A 20116-nucleotide genomic window follows, 5' to 3' on the forward strand; every position below is an offset into this window, starting at 1 on the left:
CTAAAAACAACATGCTCCACCTCCTCCAAAATCTTCTCGCATGATGCACCAGATGGGGAACTGTCGCGACCGAAGCAATAAAGGCATGCACGGTACCCGATACTCTGTATCCGCATAGGAATTTTAGTTAGGTAGATAGATATGGGGCTATTATTTTTGTTCTACTTGCGTCTAACTTAAATGCCGATGCCCAAACTGGAGCTGCTTAAAGCAAGATGAAGCTGGCAACTCTCTAGATAAGGTAACATTCTTGATAACAATGTCGTAAACCCTCATATGTTCACCGTGCATTGCCTTCATCGATCCGCTCTTGGTTAAACTTCACCCCACTCAGAGGACTGAAAGACCCTTTAAGTTAAGTGGAGTTAGGCCACAGTCTGCCTTACAGACAGCCTTATGCAAGGGACTCGCCTGCTCTTTGCTGTAAAAATAGGCGCGCAGCGAATCAACTTGGCGGTGATGTTGTGCTGTCACGTCAACCACTCCCTTACCTCCGATGTCACGAGGCAGGCTCATCCATTCCGGCAGAGTTTAGATGATGCATTCGGAATTTGGACATAGTTGTCCGTATCTGCCGCTAGACGTTTTCCTGATTGATTTTCGTCCATGGCAATATTCCGAGTGCATAAGACAGTGAAGGGATAGCGAACGCATTCGCATTCGCTTATTTTATTCTTCCCCGAGGAGAGCGATTTCAGTACCACCTTTGCACGTCGCAGGAATTCGGACAGCAGAGCATCCTTCAGATCACCAACTCGAGCATGGGTTCCTTGCAGAATTCCTAGGTATTTGTAGAAGTCTGTCTCGTTCATAGCGTCGATGTGGAGATCACCAATGCTATGTCCGGCATGCGGCTCGTGATGACCTTGTGGATGGCTTGGATTTGGCACTTATCTAATCCAAACTCCATCCGAATATCACGGCTGTATATGTCTACTATTCACAACAGACTTCTAAGCTGGCCGTCAGTACCAACACACAGCTTGATGTCATCTAAATACATCAAGTGTGTCAGTGCACACTTAGCACGTAGGCCATATTTAATTGGAAAACCATGCCCTCTAGCATCATTCAGTAGCCATGAAAGGGGGTTCAGTGCCATGCAAAACCAAAGGGGACTCAACGAATTCCCTGGAACAAGACCCTCCGTATACGGATGGGTTCTGAAATATTAGGACCTTCAGATGTACGCGGTGATAAGGTGCCACCCTTCCATAACTGTCGCCAACAACTTTATAAGTTTCGGATCAATGCGATACAGATGTAGGACACCGATTAGCCAAGTATGCGGGACGCTATCGAAAACCTTGACATAATCGATATAGCAACTAAAGAGGTTTCTTTGGTCTCTGGTTGCCTGTCCTACAACTACCGAGTCAATATTGAGTTGTTCTCTGCAACTCCTTGACCCAACTCGGCAGCCTTTCTGCTCCTCGCACAGAATGTTGTTGATCTCGAGATGCGCGTTGACCCTTCCACTATTAATGGGCGTTATGAATTTGTAGAGGGTTGGTAAGCAAGTTATCGGTCTTGTGTCTGCGGGGTTCTGCACCGTGTCCTTCTTAGGGATAAGGTAGGTATTGCCCACAGTGAGGAAGGGTGGAAATTCCTCTGGCCGACTCATGACCTGGTCTATGCTGTGTGCTAGCCGACTGTGAACGCTGGTAAATTTCTTATAGCAGAAATTCTGCACCCGATCCAGAGCTGGGCCCCTCCAGTTCTTCGAGCTGTTTATGGCTCGTCGAACTTCCTCTTCGGTAGCATCCGCCAAATTCATGCCAGGCGTATTGGCAGGGTGGGTGCCTTCAGCCGTGATCCACTCAGCATGCTGGGCGGTTAACCCCCAAAGTCCACCCTAGCATTCTTTCGCCTCTGTTACCAAAAACAGCACTGTTTGGACGCTCTGTTGGAATTCGTTGAGAGATCTGAAAAAACTCCGCTGGTTCCTCGCGTATATTGAATTCTGGACACGTCTGGAGTGAATTTCGCCACACCGTCGTAACCAACTGCATATGACAAAAAGTTTCTGCTTTAGTGTGTCCAGAATTTCAACTACCAAACTGCCAAACCAATTACGCGAAAGCCAATCTTCTGGCCGTGCAATCTGACAGCCGTAACTGCATCACAATACTGTGACTGTAGTTGGGGAGTGTAGGGAATATCTGGTCTATTCAAAGGATCCATTTGCGAGAATTCTATACACCATCTTTGGAATTCGTTCTGAACCTGAGCTGGACGGTGGAGAAGAGTGCTTCGGCGAGTACTGAAACTGCTGCCTGCAGTGCGGCGTGGTGTTGTTGATGCCCCCTTCCCTGCCCCCGTCGACTTTCGGTCACCAGTCCCTATGATGAGCTCAGGTCGAATACGCTCCCTGATGATGGCTGGGATTGTGTCGCTGTGAGTAATAAAGCGGTACTTGCTACACAGTTACAGCGTGAATTGCGGGAAATGCTCGACGAATCTCTGGTGCAATAAGGGGCGGTAGGATGTTGTACCCGCCTCCGCCGTTATTTCGTAGTAGGAGCGGACGATGAAGATGTTCATTTCTTCAGTCCACTTCACCTGCTGAAATAGCCCCACTGATTGTGGCGAAACAGCTGCAGCAGGCGGAGCAATACTGCTAGTCGTCGTGGCGCCTAGACGTCGAATCGCCTGACTAGCGGTTTCGACGCCGCGCTGTCCATTACGGGAGCCCGACCCAGTCACAAAGCCAGGCGACTTCCGCCGGTTATCCGTACCGAACCTTAAATTTCTTCTTTCTCTCATATATGGATTTGTATTTTATCCCTAGCTGCCAGGTGTGGTGATAGCTTCCTGAGTGAGCAATCTGCAAGACTACAAAGTTCCTGCTCTTTCCTCACCTACCCCCCGAGACGCTGCGGTAGCGTACAGCCATTCACACTGAAGCTATCCATCCCTCCTCCTTTCAGAACCGGACTTGGGACCGGCTACTTTTATGCTCCATCTGGAAGATGATAGTCTGATGGTTGCTGTTTATACAGGGTGCGGCAGCATAACTTCCTTTTTTCAAAACTCAATAAAAACTATTGTATGCATCGGGAAATATTTATTTATTTTTTATAATGTAGGTACATGTCTAAAGTTTTTATTTACATTGTTTTGAAGATCAAATCTGTTAGGTGACATCCCCCATTCTCCATACATTGCGTAAACCGATTTCTGGCGTTTGTCATGACTCTTGTTAGCATAGCAGGTGTTATGTTGGCAATTTCTTCTTGGATGTTGGTCTTCAAATCTTGTAGGGTTCTTGGACGGTTCACATAAACACGTGCGTGCCGGTCATTCCAAATCACTTCTAATTGAGATAAGGCGCTTTGGAAAGTGTTCCCTCAAAACAGCCATCGATGCTCTTGAAGTGTGTGTTGTTGCACCGTCTTGTTGGAACCAAGTGTCCCCCAAATCCAAATTTTCTAACCGTGGGAAAAAAAAATTCTGTAGCATGTTTACATACCGGCCCGAATTAACTGTCACTGTAACCTCATTTTCCTCAAAAAACCAGGGACCAATAATTCGAGCTGAGGAAATTGCACACCACACTGTGACTTTGGGTGAATGGAAAGGCTTTTGATGCAATTCTCGAGGGTTGGTGTCAGCCCAGTAGCGCATGTTTTGTGTGTTAACCGACCCACACAAATGAAAATGGGCTTCATCGCTAAAAAAAACAATAGCACCTGTAGTGACCCATGTAACAATTGATTTGCGGTCTGGGACGGGAGCCAACGGGGCTAAAAGCAATTCCGAAATGTACGCTATGTTGCAATAAACGAACGTCCGCTTGAAAAGTAAACCTCAACGGCGAAGGCACGCTCCTCACCATTCCAACGCATGATGGCGACTGAACCGTGTCGGGACAAAACTTTGCAGTATCCTCTCTTGAACGAGATCACTAGCGCTCCGCTATGACATCAACTAACTGAGTGGCTCGCATTTTAAAAAAGGAAGTTATGCTGCCGCACCCTGTATATTTCTTTGCTCACCTGCAATTGGAGATAGATAATTTGTCGCTAATAAACGTAACGAAAAGTATTGGCGCCTCCAATATTTACCAGAACGACATTCAAAAGTGAAAATACTTTTTTACACCAAAGGTAGTTATGTGAGGTATCAAATGAAAGCTCCTGCTTTTCAACACTGGCCTCAGTTTTGAAATTTAATTGGAAAGGAGGAGTGCGGGGGCTTGAAAGTCATTTCTTTCGCAGTCCCATTCTCAGAACCTACCCAACCAAAAAGTAGGCTCCGAAATACCCTCCATAGCGATAGTTCTTCGTATAAAGTTAATAATAGTATTTCACTATAATTTTTAATAATTTACTGCAGAACCCCCTTTTAAGGTGATCCTAAAATTATAAAATTTAGCAGCAATATGGGTTATGATATAGTGTGTGATTCAATAAAGTTTGGTAGGAATCGGACTATTCCTAACAAAGTCATAGTAGGTCAAAGTTGTCGCTTCAGTGGGAATTCTAAAACATTGAATGTCAGAAGCTCGCGAAAGTGGATAATAATATTTTATAAAGGAAATACACAAAACGTTTCTTCTAAGTGGTAACAGCAGGTTGCAGACAAAAAATGATACAAAGCAGTAAATTAGAATAGAAAATTATTCTTTAATTTCATCTTATGTTGTAATTTTAGATATATAAATATCACACAATAGAAACTATAAATGCTCGTCTGAATTCCTTAAAACTAAAGCCATTTGGAAGATTCGGAATATTGTGTTCCCCTTAAATTCTAAAAGCGTAAACATTTACACCCTAATTTGCTCATGATAGCATTCCTACATCCCTTTTACCTCTACAATTGAAATTACAGAGGGTTTTCTTTAATCATAATTAGTCACCTACAAAAAGTCTACAATTACCTAAACATATATTAAAGTGTTTTACTGGCTAAAGACACTTGAATTTCCAGTGAAACTTAATATCAGACAATTACCCCCAAAAGAGTCATTACACGTTTTTTTGTGCCCACCCTTGTTCTCCTGAGTACTCGCTATTTATTTCGTTATATTTCTCGTGCAAACTTAAGAATTAATCCTTCCACTCGTTACAGGCTTAAGTACCAGATATAATGCTTTCTATGTAAACAAAGACTTCTTCAAACTCATATGCGGGGCAATACCGTGGAGGACTTTGCCGGCTCAAATGTGTTTATATGAACAACGGAAAGGTAGCGTCGAAAGTGTCTGGATAGTCAGTGTCACAAGGAAGTTATCCTTGATTCGGTTCTCCTTAAAAATGTTTGTCATGATTTCAGTGCAGATTTTCAAGAAAATAATAAGATAAACTTTGGGATATGAAGCCCAGGTTGAAATTTGGTAAAGCTTGACTATCGGCCGACCTATTGGTTTAGATACTACAATTTTGAAAAAGATAGGAATATCTATCTAGCAGAAATACCCTTTCGACTATGTTCAAGACAATCTCCTTCTAAACAGCACTCACTACAACTAAAGACGTTTTGTAATTTTCTGCTTGGTTAAAACTGGGATGGCACCATGGAATTCGCAGACACATTGCTTACGCTGACATACATTTAGACAAGTTTCATAAAGTTTCAAAACGATGTGGCGCTACATGACTGCTTTTTTCATTACCTACTAGGATTTTTGCTACTCGATTCTATTAGACATTCAACACAGGATGCGCCATTGGCCTTACGGGAACATATTGTCATAGGTGAGAATGTAAGGATTCTCTTTCGTTGGACACAGGAACTTTTTATGGGGTGACATCCACGTTACATCTTTTTCGCCAACTCGTTGAAATAAGCTATTCCAAAGGGTTGTTCCAGCCCACCTGTAATTAGAATTGTTTGGAATTGAATTACGATTTAAGCAAGGATACATATATTTAATTTCACTGAAATGGTATAGTACGAAATTTGAAATTGATAATGAGAGAGGAAAATAGATAGTAAATTGGGTTGGGTTTAATGTTAAATAGGCAAAACAGCGAAATAGCCCAAATTTAAAGGGAAGTACCAGAAGCTAACTATGCGCACTGACAATCACCAATATTGAAGAACGAGGAATACTCCTGGATCAAATCCACTTTGAAGGAGCCTCAGTATTTGCGGGTGGACCTTCGATGTCAATTTCATTAATTTTCTTTTCTTTTTAGGTTTTGGAAAAGCTATCCCTTTTTGGTCGCCCCCGATACCCCAGAAATCCCATTTTGTCATTACATATGCTTGGATTGAAAACTGCGTGGACCTTAGAACGAAGTAACGAAAAACTGAATGGGAACATAGAAGGGTGATTGACATAAACAGTTCCGTTTAGGATAGCAGTGCTAAGAATCCTGCAGAGTATAGCTAAGGAAAAGCAGTTTCAGGCTAGAAAAGTCCGATGAAACAATGCCATAATGATAGTTTGAAGAGGAAGACTTTGCGATGTGCACAGGTGTTCGTGTGTGTGTGTTTGAGGCCTCTGAGCACTCAGACCTTAGTGGTCCGTTGTACTCGATTCCACCGTCTAACGGAATATCTCGGATTCGTTTATGTGTCGCAGGATTTTCGTTAGTGGATGTGATGCTACCCGCTGCAATTGGACCACATCAGCACCAAAAATCTGATGTCTAATGCGTCTATAGGCGGGCCACTCTCATAGAAAATGTTCCATGGATTCCACTTCCTTATTACAGAATGGGCACTTATCAGGTAGTGAATCATGGCCGGTCAGAATGCCTCAATACGTCTGCAAGTCTAATTACTTTTCGACAGGATAACCTTTGCAATATATTTGTTTGGTTCTGACAGGAAAAATTTTGTGTGTCTAACAACTTTAAGGCTTAACCACCAGCCATTATGGGACGCTTGTTCCCAGTTTTTGATAGCAAATGTTATGACACCCCAATTCCTGGTTTCCGTCCGGGCAAGGGGGAATTTGAAGCCTCTTTTGCTAAGGCATCACCACAATGACCAGGTATGGAGAGTGATTCTACCGTATTGGATCTAGAAACAGAGTTCAATCGGTTTCTACATTCCTGAACGATTTTTTATGTGATCAAAGTACTACTCAACGCCTTCAATGCAGCTTGACTATCGCTACAGATTGCGATGCACCTGCGCTTCAACCACTTGTCAAACGACCAGTTTGTCGCCCTTAGCAGCGCATACACTTTAGCCTAAAAGACCGTTGTGCATTGTCCCAAAGGAAAAGCCCACTTCTCGCTTTTATTCAAGAGCAGCAGTCTGCCCCAGAACCATTTTCTGTTTTTAAGCCATCGATGTAGAAGACATGAGTATATCCTGACACGCATTCTTCTGGTTCGCCCCAGTTTTCATTTCGTTTCAAGATAACATCATATCTTCTACCAAACAGTTGTATGGGGATCCGAGAATTAGAAGCTTTGCTCAAACTAACTTCAGTTCTCCCAATGACTCTTCCAATGCTCTGAGCCCCCACGTCCATTGTTTCCCTTTAGATCTAATTCAATTAGTCTATGAGCTGTTCTGCCTCAAACCACCACACTTCGGATGCACAAGCGAACATCGGCCTAATAATAGCAACATTTATCCACGTTACTACCTGAGGCCTTAGTTCCGATGACGAGGCAAAGCTGCGCCTACAAAGCCATAAGCTGAGAGAACTCGTTTCATCTTTATCTCTACTTGTGTGTTCCAAAGAAGTTTCTTGTCTAGAATAATTCCCAGATATTTCACTTCTTTGGAGAGTTGAAGGGTTATACCCCTCATTTCTTGAAGGGAAAGACCACTCAGTTTCCTCCTTTTTGTAAATAATACCAATATGGTTTTATTTGGATTTAGGGAAAGTCCATGCCTAAGACACCAATTGCCAATCAGATCAACGGCGCGTTATGTATTTCTACACGCCATTCCCAGATCATGACAGTACAGCCACGTCATCCGCATAAGCTTGAATGTGTATTGACAGATATTGCAGTTCGCATAGTAATGTATTGATCAGCATACTGCATAGAAGTGGCGATAGCACACTTTTCATGGCTTCCGTTGTTAGGTAGCGATCAACATTCGCTTCAGCACACAGCAATCTCTGCATTAGCATAGCATATATCCACTTTATTAGAGTTTCGTCAACACCATGCTCTCTGGCGGCATCACAAACTTTTGGAAGGGCGCACACTCAAAGGCCTTTCAATGTCTACGAACAGCCCCATCGCGTACTCGCCTTTCAGAGTTGCGTCCTCTATTTTTGAAACTAAAGAATGAAGAGCAGACTCACAGGACTTTCCACATTGGTAACCATGTTAGTATTCATTTAGTGGACGCGACCTTAACGCCTTCTCGCGAATGTGACGCTCAATCAGTCTCTCCAGACATTTCAGCGAAAATGATGCTAAGCTGATTTATCCCAAGTTCTTCGGATTTGAGTAATCATCTTTCCCAGGCTTAGGTATGAAGACTGCCTTCACCTTCTGCCAAGAGAAAAATACGTAGTACAAAACACGACACCGTTCAAAAATATTTATTAGAAGTTGTTCTAGGTACTCAATACCCTGCTTTCGCATCGCTGGGTAGATGCCAACCATGCCAGATGCTTTGAAGTGTTCAAATGTTCGTATAGCAGCTCTCGCCTTTTCATTGGTAACAACGCTCCGGCAGTATCTCAATTCTTCTTGCAACACCTTCGTGTTGAAGAGTTTGCAGAAATCGTAGATTCTATTCTTCTCACCTCTGACACCTGTTCTCCTGGGTAGTGTACTTCCATGAGAGTCTGTTTAGATGCAACTCTAGATTTTGTGAAAGTACCATCCGGTTTTCTAAGAGTCCAACTTGGACGACTCATCCTTATTAAGGACTCTGCACAACCTGGAAGTCTCCTTTTCATCTTCCAGTTCCGCACAGTATGCTCCAAAAGAGTCCCGTTTTGAACGTTTTACGAGTCTCTTATATTCAGACTGTGAATTCCGCAAAATTACCCAGTCTTAATCTTTACTGCTTTTGCAAGCACAATTTAGAGTCATCTGGTTAATTTCCTGGGTCTTTACAGTTCTCGGTCCCACCATGGATTCCTTTTAGCACGTTGTCCTCGGCAAATAAGAAAAGCCTCTTCAAAGCACTCTAAAAGTGTGCCATTCAGAGTTCTCAATTGATATTCTATCGCTAAAGGAGTCCTTAGCCGCCTAGGGAGCTCAACTTTGTCACCAAGAGTTCATTGAACTTTGTCCAATCCGTTTTCCTAGAATTCCGTCTTTGTAATACAGGCTGTTCGCCTGCAACAGTCAAACTAAACGGTGATCTGAGAGTGAGACTTCATCTAGCACTCGCCAGTTTCTAATCAACTCTAACAACTTTCGAGCGCAGATTGTTAGGTCAATTACTTCATTTTGTCTTGGCCCCGCACCCTACGTTCGCGGTCATCAAACCGGTTAACTGACAAAATGAAACAGCTTCTCTCCTCTAGGATTGCATTTGCTACTGCACAAACAAATATGCTAAGCATTCGCATCACAACTTATTAAAAGTTCAAGGCTATTTGATTCTCATACACTACCAGATGGCTTAGTTCTTGCGTCGGTGTCCATTAATCTGGTATTGTAAGTTGACCGCAACAAGGTCCTGGGAACAGAATTGTGTCAGCATGGTTTCCTCTAACAATTTTGACATCAGAACACACGCCCTTGGGCTCGAGGATCTTCTATCGAAGAAGATCCTAGTCCCCTACACTGATCCAATACCACAGATTCTGTTAAAACGAACCCATAGTTCTTAAATCAAAAATATATAAGGACAGTCCTGCAACTTTGCCAGCCTTGCCGCCAATAAATAGAAATAACCTTTGGCATGCTGCAAGTTAATTTGACTAACTCTTATGCTTGTAAGCATAAGTGCAGTCTAATATGAAAACCGCCGCTAACTGAAAAGTCTGCTTCGTTAAGTGTGGATCTCACCGGAGTTGTCAGTTTCTCCTCGCGTTCCGCTTTCTTGTGTCCGATTTTTCTGGATATTGCCACACTCTGTAGTGTAGCAACGTCCATGTCCTCATTCCCAAAAAAATCGCCTTTTTCGCAGGAGCCCTCCCAGATCCACAGTGTCCGAGCTGCATGAATCTGTTTTCACATACCGGCGTTAGACCAGTTGCGTCCACATTACCAGTTTCCCTTTCTTCGGTTTTTCCGGGTACACGCGGAGGGTTTCCTTCTGTCGAGCCCCCGTGCTTAAGAAGAGTGAGGCAACAGTATCGCCGACAGGCCGGCCGTAATCAGGTTATCAGTTGCTCTCATTTGGAAGTTGGTGTATTATCCTTTCTGGCTGACCGCGCCGTAGGTGTAGGTTTTCCACTGAAGTGGAGAGCCTGTTTCCCACAGATTTCTGCGTGGGGGACATGAATTAGGTGAAGCCTCCAAAATCCTTGCATCGGCCACCACCTGATTTCTCAAAGTCGCGGGTGGATTCGAAGTCTGTGATTCGTTACCACTTGGAGAGTTACAATCCTTTGTTTTCATCTTCATGTGTTTTTGGACAACCTTAGTGTAGTAAGAAACTACCAGTAGCTCCCCACCGCGACAAAGTGGTGCAAGGGTGCACCGAAATAAGGTTACATAAAATTGTTTAACCCTATTCATGGTCGCATGGTCATCTTTCGAAGTAGTGATTAATTATTATGGATTATCTAGTGAAGTTTTTGTATAACATCCTGGAGTTTTGTGGATTGGATTGGACCCATCATGAAAGCTTAATGCGAAGGTCCCAGTGAAACAAAATCAGAGTCCCAGGGCAAAATCAGATTGAACCAGTCAATGCTGAATGCCCTGTAAAGAAAATATGTGGTTTAAATATTAGTTAACTGCGACCAAATGGTAATTTCATGGGCACTCGATGTTTAGTGCTGATATGAATGCCGACCAAAAAAGGGTTACTGATAAAAGCATGGTGAAATTTGCCCAGACAATTACTTTCCCTCTTGCAAGCTAGGACCTGATACCTTCAGCGAAGGGATGGTATTATACAAAAGTGTCACACAAACTGACTCGCAACCTAGAGAAAAGACATGGTAAAGGCTTGATTGAAAAAGAGCAGGCTGAGTTTCGTTTTGGATTCCTCTGTACTGACCACATTAATGTCTTCCAGATTACTTTGGAATAGTGGTTGGAGTTTAGATCTTCGCTTCACCTGCTTTTCATCGATTTCGAGTACAGTGCCAACAAGGAATGTATCCTATTGTATATCAGAGCCTCATATGATGGCGCAGGTTAAGTCTCTGAGGAACTTGAAGTCCAAAGCGAAGTCTGCCTGGATGTAATTTTTCTTTGCTATTGACAGCGTACTTTATATTGACTTCTCCGGGGGAAGGGCTTCAATGGACCGTGAAATTTTTCCTCAATAACTTTGATTGCATTGATGACATCTGTTTGTTCCCTCACCTAGTCAAATGATTTCAAATTTGGAAAGAGAAGCATATGAAGTTGGACACCTAAAAAAGCAAAGCTGTCCGAACCGAACTTGAAGTCCTTCGACGCAATAACAACGCTAGATCTATATTCGAGGCTTTATCTACAATCTGGAAATACATTTATCTCAACAAAAAGATCAAATGAGAATTGTTCTGCGTCATTGTTCTTTCTGGTTTCTGGAATCTGCTCATGCTCCGCGACAACGACAGCGAAGGTCCTCGACATATTTGCTTTCTCCAACTTGAGCAGGAATTTTAGCGATATAAACTGGACACTCTGAGCCTAAGCAAAGCGAGATGGTGGTGCTCTAGAGAGTACTCCTCTCACTCTTGCGGTTATATGCTTTTGTACTCTGGAAAGCCAATTGGAAGCAAATGCGAATCTGGTGTCGGTTGCTTCTGTCGGATAAGGCAAAGTACGCACTCTTAACCAGGGAGAAGGTTTCTAACAGACTTCTAACTGCAAGATTCCGATCCAGGTTAGGGAACATCACAATTGTACAATGCTACGTACCAACAGAGACCTCCGATGTAGTGGATAAGGATGCTTTCTATGAGCAATTAGACGGGGTTCAGGAGAAGCTTCCTTAAGGTGACATTGTAATCGTGATGGGTGATCTGAATGTCAAAGTAAGATCTGACAACACCAAGCTCGAACATGTGATGGAGAAACACGGTCTTGGCAACGTTGATGGTGGGAGGTTCGAGGATTTCCGCAACTTTTACCGCCTCGTCATTGGTGGCAAATTGTTCGAGCCTGCAATAAGGTCAGTTGGGTTTCAACTAACCGATGCCGTGCGAGCAATTAGATCGACCACTTCACGATCAGCAGTATATTTAGGAGTTGTTTGTCGGATGTGCGTAACAAGACAGGCCCTGACATCGACTTCGAAGGAGATATCCATCTGATGGTCGCTTACTCCCCATCTTGTAGGGTTGGAGTGCTACGACCCCCTTAGTTCAACATCGATCGCTTGTGCGACCCGGCTGTGGGAAAGCTATCTTGCTGATGGAAAAGCAGATCTACTGAGTAACCCACCTAAAAATATCGATACGCATTGGGCCGAAATGAAAAATACTCTTTTCTCGGGTGCTACACAGGTATCATAAGATCTAGCTGACTGCGGGATCGTGGAAGCAGATGGATGAACCGAAGGGTTTGAAGATGCTACTGACATCCACGATGATGAACAACTGAAGAGGTGGAAAGAACACTTAACCATGATTCTTAATCGTATCACCGGTAAGGTTCCTCCTCTTGTGTTTTGTCACCCAACCATGTGGATGATGATGCAATTTCTACAGATCTGCTACAGATACAAAAACATTCTCGCCTTCAGCAGAAACTCGCCTAAAGCAGCAAATCCCACAAACGTCAAATTGCAGAATTGCGAACGGAGCGACTCTTAATGAGGGTACAACTCCGTGAATTCTTGCGAAAGCCACTGCGAGCACTCTTGCAATGGATGGCACTCACACTGCGGGCCATCTTCAAGCTTTATGATGATATCATTGGAGGTTTATTATCGAAACCACCAAATACACCAAAAAATCAACTTGACTTGGAGAAACACCATCGCAATTCGTTAAATGTAGCGAACGACCCCATTTTCACCCTCTTCATGGTGGCGGTTCATGTTCAACAAAAAATAAAGATAGTGTTCCTAGTAAACACTGGCATTGATATATGGGGATGACAAGGACTAAATAATAACATGTAGTTCGAAATTTTGGCCGCCAATGAAATACCAGCTACCACATAACGAACCTCAACTCAACTGTGGCTTTCGACAGGATTTGCCTTAGAGGTTTGTAATAACAGACGTTTCTAAACCCATTCTCGAAGCAAATTTTTCAGTACTTTACAAAGTTCTTCCAGACCTTTAGCACGGCTGCCTCCGGATTCAACGACTCAGGTTACCACCAGCGAAACTGGTAAAATGTAAAGCAAAGAACAATCAAGATAATTACTGGAAGGACTTTGTATCATGACAACCTACTGGAATTTCCGAAAATATGTCGCTCGGACGGAATTGGAAGAATGCCGGTCACCGAGTTGAGCATCATATAGTCGAAACGCTAGAAACATCACTTGCTTTGAAGCTTAGACATTTAGCCGAACCTGACGAGCCCTTGATCTTGCTAGGATTGGTGCGCATTGAAAACAATCGTGGTTGGCGTGGCCATTCTTGTCGGAAATCAGACTTCTCTCTTTGTCTCAGCAGGATGAGCATCGAGGTATATTTGACTTGTTGGTAAAACTTGCGCGCCTGGTGCAGTTGCTCCCTGTGGTTTTTGAGTTCCCAGACCTGTTAGATCTCCCAGGCTTTCTTTTTCCGTCTGTGAAGTCACTTCTCCGCTCGACGGAGTTCTTGGTAGGTTTCTGGGCGTGCCTGCGTTCTTTTAGAATGCAACATTACTCGGTATGCAGTATTCTTCCGTTCCGTTACTAGCTTACATTCACCGTCGCACCAGTCGTTCCGACTCCTTTTGCGGCTAGGGCCATATATATTTGTGGCCGTATTAATGATTACGTTCTTCAGGAGATTGTGAAGATCATTTGTTGATGTTTCATCTCCACGATCTCTGTTGACTGCGGTTATTGCGGCATCCATTTCCTCGTTATATGTGTTGCGGAGGGCTGGGTTGTGGATGGATTCAGTGTTAACTCTCACCTGATTATCAAAGGGGATTCTAGGTGGTGTTTTTATTTGAACCCCGAGCGCTATATTAACGGGGTAGTCATCCGAGTCTATATTGGCCTCCCTATATGTTCTGACATTCATAAAGGTTAAGAAGTTGCGGTGCGCAAACCAGGTACTTCCAATAACCATTTCGTACGATACCACTAACTAAATAATCCGCAGTCCGTTATCATTGATATCCTTATGTAAGTTATGGGAGTCAACGTGCCGCTTGAATACGGGCTTTGTCCCTAGTTCACTGTTGAAATCTCCAGGTATGATTTTGATATCAAACTTAGGACAGGCTTCGAGGGTCCCCCCTATCTCGTTTTAGACGCGGGAGACTCGCCTTCATTCTTCCCCGTCTGCATGTTTTCATTCAGTACTCCCAGCGAACACCACGTGGCTGTGGAGATAGGTTTAGATTGTTGAGCTGTTGGTGTCGGTTCAGTGGGCATTTCCCAGGTTTTATGCTCCATCGTGGGTATCAATCCACATTTGGCCCCCGGACCTATGCTACCCAAGTCTCTCAAAATATGTCAGCGAAGATAAGGTCAAGTTGATTTGTCTGACTTAGGTATTTACACTACTTCAATCTTCTGCCAAGGGGTGGACCAAATACCCAGAGCATGACATGCAGGAAAAATATTTCTTAGCAATCACTCTAGGTGTTCTATGTGCTCCTTTAACATCGCTAGATAGATGTCATATATACCATGATTCTCCTCTGGAGTTCACGAGTTTGGCAGACGCACCCCTTGTAAGGCCTCAGCACAGCCGGAAAGCTTTTCTTCGCCTTCCAGTTCCTCGCAATATATTCTAAAGAATCTCGTTTCAAGCAATTAATAAGCCTCCTGAGAGTTCCGGAAGCTCATGTCTTCATTCATTTTGCTTTCACAAGCACGAGTTAGAAGTCATCTGGTTGATTTTCCTAGTTTTTGGAGTTGTTGTTTCCATCAGGGAACCGCTTTGCGGCATTCGCATTGATTTACAGGGTAAGCCTCTTCAAAGCACTCTAAATGTGTGCGGTTCGGAATTGCTAATTGATGTTCTACCAGCAAAGGCTGCTTAGCCGCCTAGCGAGCTAAGGTTCATGGAACTTTCTGCAATCCGTTTTCCTAGGACTCCATTTTAGTATTATAGTCTGTTCTTGTGCAATTGTGTGACTTAATTTTAAATCTCAGTGGTCTGACAGTGAGATTTCGTCTAGTACAATCCAGTCTGTGAACAACACCTTTGAAATCTGCATTGTCAGATCAATTACTTTATTTTACATAGGGCGCAACCTAGATTCGCAGTTATAAGACCAACTGAAGTGATGAAATCAAATAGCTTTGCACCTCTAGGAATGCGGTCGCTATTCCCATAACAAATATGTTAAGCATTCGCATCACAACCTATTAAGAGTTCAGAATCGATTCTGCATATGTTACCAGATACTTTAGTCCTTGTGTTGGCGAATGACACACGAGGAAGTAAGCAGAAACAACTGTGACGTTTTTCATCTTGTATTGTAAGATGATCATAATTAGGTCCTGTGAACAGAATTGCCTCTACATAGTTGCTTCTAACACTTTTGAGGACAGGACACAGGCACGTATGCATCAGTCGGTTTGTAACCAGGTTGCCCTCATACCATGCCTCAGAGACTCGATTCCCTCATGATTGACTTTTTTGAGAGTTGCCACATTTGGAGGCTCAGCAGTGTTCATTTCTTCATCCATAAAAGGTCGCATTTCTTCACACAAAACATTCTTCTGATTTCTATTCAACGGAGAGGCTGGCATCAATCCAGTTCCGTTCATGTCTTTAGCTTACCTTTATTCCGCTTGTTCGTCTAAAAGTACAGAAGAATTTTCTAACAGGAAGGATCTACTCTGTAGATCTACTCTGTAGATCCTTCCTCTTCACCAATGCGAGCTCTCATACGAGGATACGACCACTGTATGCGAATGGTGCAATTTGCTTTATCTTGTATGCATCCAAGACCATTGTTCTCCTTTCTCAAAATAGTGATGATGCTTTATCTGTAGTTTCTCGATATGATTGAGTTTGAACCTTCCCTCGAAAAAGTGAAGTGTCGTATATTAACACTTCCTTAGCATCTTTTGGCTTTCTGGTCCAATTCGAGCTGGAGCTGAAATTCTCCACGTTTGTGAATTGGATTTGTCCTTATGACCTTTACCATCCAGTGTTCGAAATCAATGTCGGGGATCTGTTCACCCAGCATGAGAATGATGTCCTCTGCCTTCTTTCTAGAGCCGGATATCCAACACCCGGTATTCTTCGTCCAGCACAGCGCGGTATGGTGAACCTGGGCCAACTGCCAGAACTCAAAGCTGAGATTATCTGTTGGACGCACTTTAAGGTAGTCCTGCAAATGTGGAAGCTCATCGTGAAAGCCTTAATATGACTATAGAGTTTAAACCAACACTGACTGACTATCCAAAAGCCACCAAGGACCTTTGCAAAACTTAACTGAGCTCCATGAGCCAGCTCCTTTTTTTCAACAAGTGTATCATAATTACCAAATAATTTCACGGCAACGTCACCCAGAAGAAGAATGACACATTGCGCTGGGAGGTTATAGTTCTAGTTCGCCCACCACATACCCCATATATGGCGCTTTTGAATTACTATCTTTTCTGGCCAATATAGATCATATTGACAGACAAGCGTAATGATCATAGACGAATTTAAACTTTTTCAGTCCACTTTTCGGAACAAAAAAAGTAAGGACGAATTTTCCATGAAGAACACTCACATTTTGCGAACACTTTGACAGTAGATCATCAAAAGTACTTGAAAATATCTTTTAAGTTGAAATACTATAATTATTTGGTAAAAACTTGAATTTTTTCTTTAAAGTGACGTTTATGGCAACGTAATATTGTCAAAACTGGCATTTTTACCTACTTTGAAGGTGGTCTCGTTCATGGAAATTAAAGACTAAATTTGCTAATAAATTTAAAAAATTGAATTTAACTTTCTATAGCGAGCGTTCAGCATTGAATTTCTAGACATTCGAAATAAAGCCAGGAGCAAACTTTTTTCATATTCACCAACGAACCACGAGGCTGTGATAAATGCATCCCTGAATGAAGTAAAGCCCATTATCCTGTTAAATGTATTTTGCAATTCATTTTACTTGAAAACATGAAGGGAGACCCTGAAACCGGCAGCAAATAATCCTCTCACAAATTTCGACTGTGCTTCGAAAAAAAAAGATGAATACATCCAAGTCAAAAGAAGGAACGTGGAAACCACACAGTATTCCCTTTTCTGTGATACGTTAAGCGAAAACGAGGAGCAGCATCCACATTATGCCATACATTCATTCTTCTCCCTATTAAAGTCCTAGACATATATAAAAATAATGTTTTCAACTTTCTTAAGGATAATACATAAAAAGGCACTCACGCATTTCCTTTTTGACTCATATGGAAGCAGTCGTACGCCAACAGGGAATAATCGACTTTAGCATCTTCCGTTTCCATCTGTCAATGAGAAATTTTACATATCTAAATACAACGCTCCTTGATATATGTTTGCATGCATGCGAATCACAAAAAGGAAGCGAAATAAAGTGGGATATATTTAATTCGCTTCCTTCCTTCCCGACTGTATTTAATAACATCAATGCGAGATATTTTAGAAATTTCAAAGGAAGCTTTTAGAGAAAGTGAATTCGACTAAAAGGAATTAGCTTAGACAGACTTACCGAGAAGTTTCGAGTCAGCGGTTGGAAGACGACCGCGAATTCTTTCAGGCCACGGAATTCAGGATCCTGCGAAACCTCCTCTTCGACGCGGGAGAATTCCTCGTGAATTCGACGGTATCTGGAAATGGTAAACTTGTAATATATGTTTCTGCATCAAGCACATACTTTGATGTGAAGGTAGTCAATAAATCAATGGTTGGATTTTATGCCTCTTTGTTGATTTTCAGTCTAGACATGTTAATTCCGATTAGCATGACGGATAAACATTGATAATTAGAATTAGCGGCCGCGAATAAATCATGCATGGGATCATCTTTCACTAGCTGAATACTTTCCCAGGATTTTGTCTGATTTATTTGGGGTTTTAAGCATCATGTTGGAGGTGAATAACAGAGTTTTGAATTACATTCTGAGTTTGGTAAAACGTTATTTGTCTATACTTCAGGATCCAGTTCTTGTACCGGTGATAAGTACAGTATAAGAAGAAAAGAAAGCCTTGAAACTGCGTAAGCTACTTTCCAAGTATTCTTGCTATTGAATTATGTTATGCTAGAAACGTTGGGACATTGATATGTCACGCTATATTGAGGTTAGCTCCGCTGTCATAGGAGCTTAGTTACCAACTTCTGACTACGGTCCACCACCTTATGAGTTCGAGGGACAGTTCCATGATCAATCCGCGTAGGCTATTATCTACCATTGGAACAGAACTGCTCTTTACAATGGGAAAAGGACGACTAATGGTTCCATCCAGGGTAGAGATAACTCATCAGATTCTGCCTCATCTCTGCCCAGGAAGCAACGTGACCGGAAGTGGTTTAAGGTGTTGCTCCCGCGTGGGTAGATGCGAATTAAAACTGTCGATTCAGAAAGAGAGTACGAGAAAGTCTCTCTTATTGGTTCGCTCCTTTAAGTGGATGCAAAGTCAAGACTCTTTCAATCCTTAAGTAAAAATGCTGGGTTCAAGCAGTGCACTGTAGGATAGACTGACGCGGAATATAGCTCCTTGGGTCCAAACTATCTCTCTTTGAAGGCGAGCTGTCTTTCCTCTAGGGCGATGTATGCTCTCCCGGGGACTAAGCCTCTCATATACCCAGACCGTTAGTGAATGGTGATAGCTACACCCTGCACGAGGTGACCCTACTATTAACAAAATGCTACGCATCTAGAATAAGGAGTCTCAACCACTGATACCTGCTTGCCGCAGTGAGTAAGTTAGACCTTACCATGCTACGGGGGGCTATGGCACGGCAGACGTCCTAGCCACCATACTCAAATGGGTACCCGTATTGAAATAAAAAAAAACTGCAGCCAATAAAGCGCGATCCCGTACTGCACACAAACTGGTTAACCAGGCGGAGGCACATCTCCGAAATACTGAGAGCTAGGTGATTACACCCAAGAAGGGAGAAGTTGGGACGTTAAGCAGTGGATCCAAGGTCCATACTGGTATGCTACGTGGACACCAACCACCAAATACCACTGCTCAAAAAGCAAGGACAATCAAAAGCAGGTTTGAGATAAACATATCAAACGGTCTCAATAGCGCAGGTGTTAAATGATACCTGTGCTACCTGAAAGAAGGTCTGAAACCAGAAAAGGCCCTTAAGAAGGCTTAGCCATTTTTATCGGAGCTAATGCTCGCATAAAATCCAAACCTGAACCAGAGGGGGGAGAAAATCCGGGCAGGTCAGGTGAAGGCAGGAATCAGGAAGCCCGCTATTAGCTATGCTAGTGCGGTCAAGGGCATTCAAATGCCATGCTGCCAAAAATGTTGGTTAAGTTGGGCAGTGGGAACTTTTGAACCACTGAAATCACCCGGAGTAGGTGGCATTTTCCCAGCACTAATCCAGAGAGGCCTAGGAATCATCTTAGAGTCTCTTCTAAGGGTAATAAGGGGAAGCATAGCCCTGGAATATATACCAAGGGCATGAAGACGGGCAAAAGTGGTCTTTATTCCGGAAACGGGTAAAAAGCTTCCTTTTCATACTAAATCTTTCAGACCAATTTGTCTAACATCGTTTGTACTCAAAACTGTGCAGAAGGTCATATACAACTATATTAAAAGTGACGTTCAAACGCGTAATCACGCACATAAGTGTCAAAACGCTTACCGAGCAGGACGGTCAACTGAAACTGCTCTGTATCAACGGACGAATGTACTACGGGATGCCGATAGAGCATTTGACAACACATCGCACACAGTGATACAAGATGTCCTGAGCCACAAGGGAGTGGAAAACATCCTAGCTTTCTGGATGGACAAAATGATAGAGAACAGACAAACCGAAGCACCGGGAAGTACAAATT

General features: G+C 43.0%; 1 protein-coding gene across 2 annotated transcripts in view; it reads right to left on the bottom strand.

Annotated features, from left to right (window-relative positions):
- Nucleotides 1–4633: 4633 nt before the first annotated feature.
- The window catches only part of LOC119656063 (phospholipase B1, membrane-associated-like), a 70275-nt gene continuing 54792 nt past the window's right edge, over nt 4634–20116 (bottom strand). For both annotated transcript variants that reach the window (XM_038062340.1, XM_038062341.1), the window contains exons 7-9: nt 17807–17924; nt 17506–17582; nt 4634–5822 (exon numbers count right to left, since the gene is read on the bottom strand). In XM_038062340.1, coding sequence (XP_037918268.1) covers nt 5681–5822; nt 17506–17582; nt 17807–17924 — 337 coding nt within the window. In that variant the 3' untranslated portion in view covers nt 4634–5680. The remainder of the gene's footprint in view (nt 5823–17505; nt 17583–17806; nt 17925–20116) is intronic.

The sequence above is a fragment of the Hermetia illucens genome, chromosome 4, assembly GCF_905115235.1.
Source record: "Hermetia illucens chromosome 4, iHerIll2.2.curated.20191125, whole genome shotgun sequence".
NCBI lineage: Eukaryota > Metazoa > Arthropoda > Insecta > Diptera > Stratiomyidae > Hermetia > Hermetia illucens.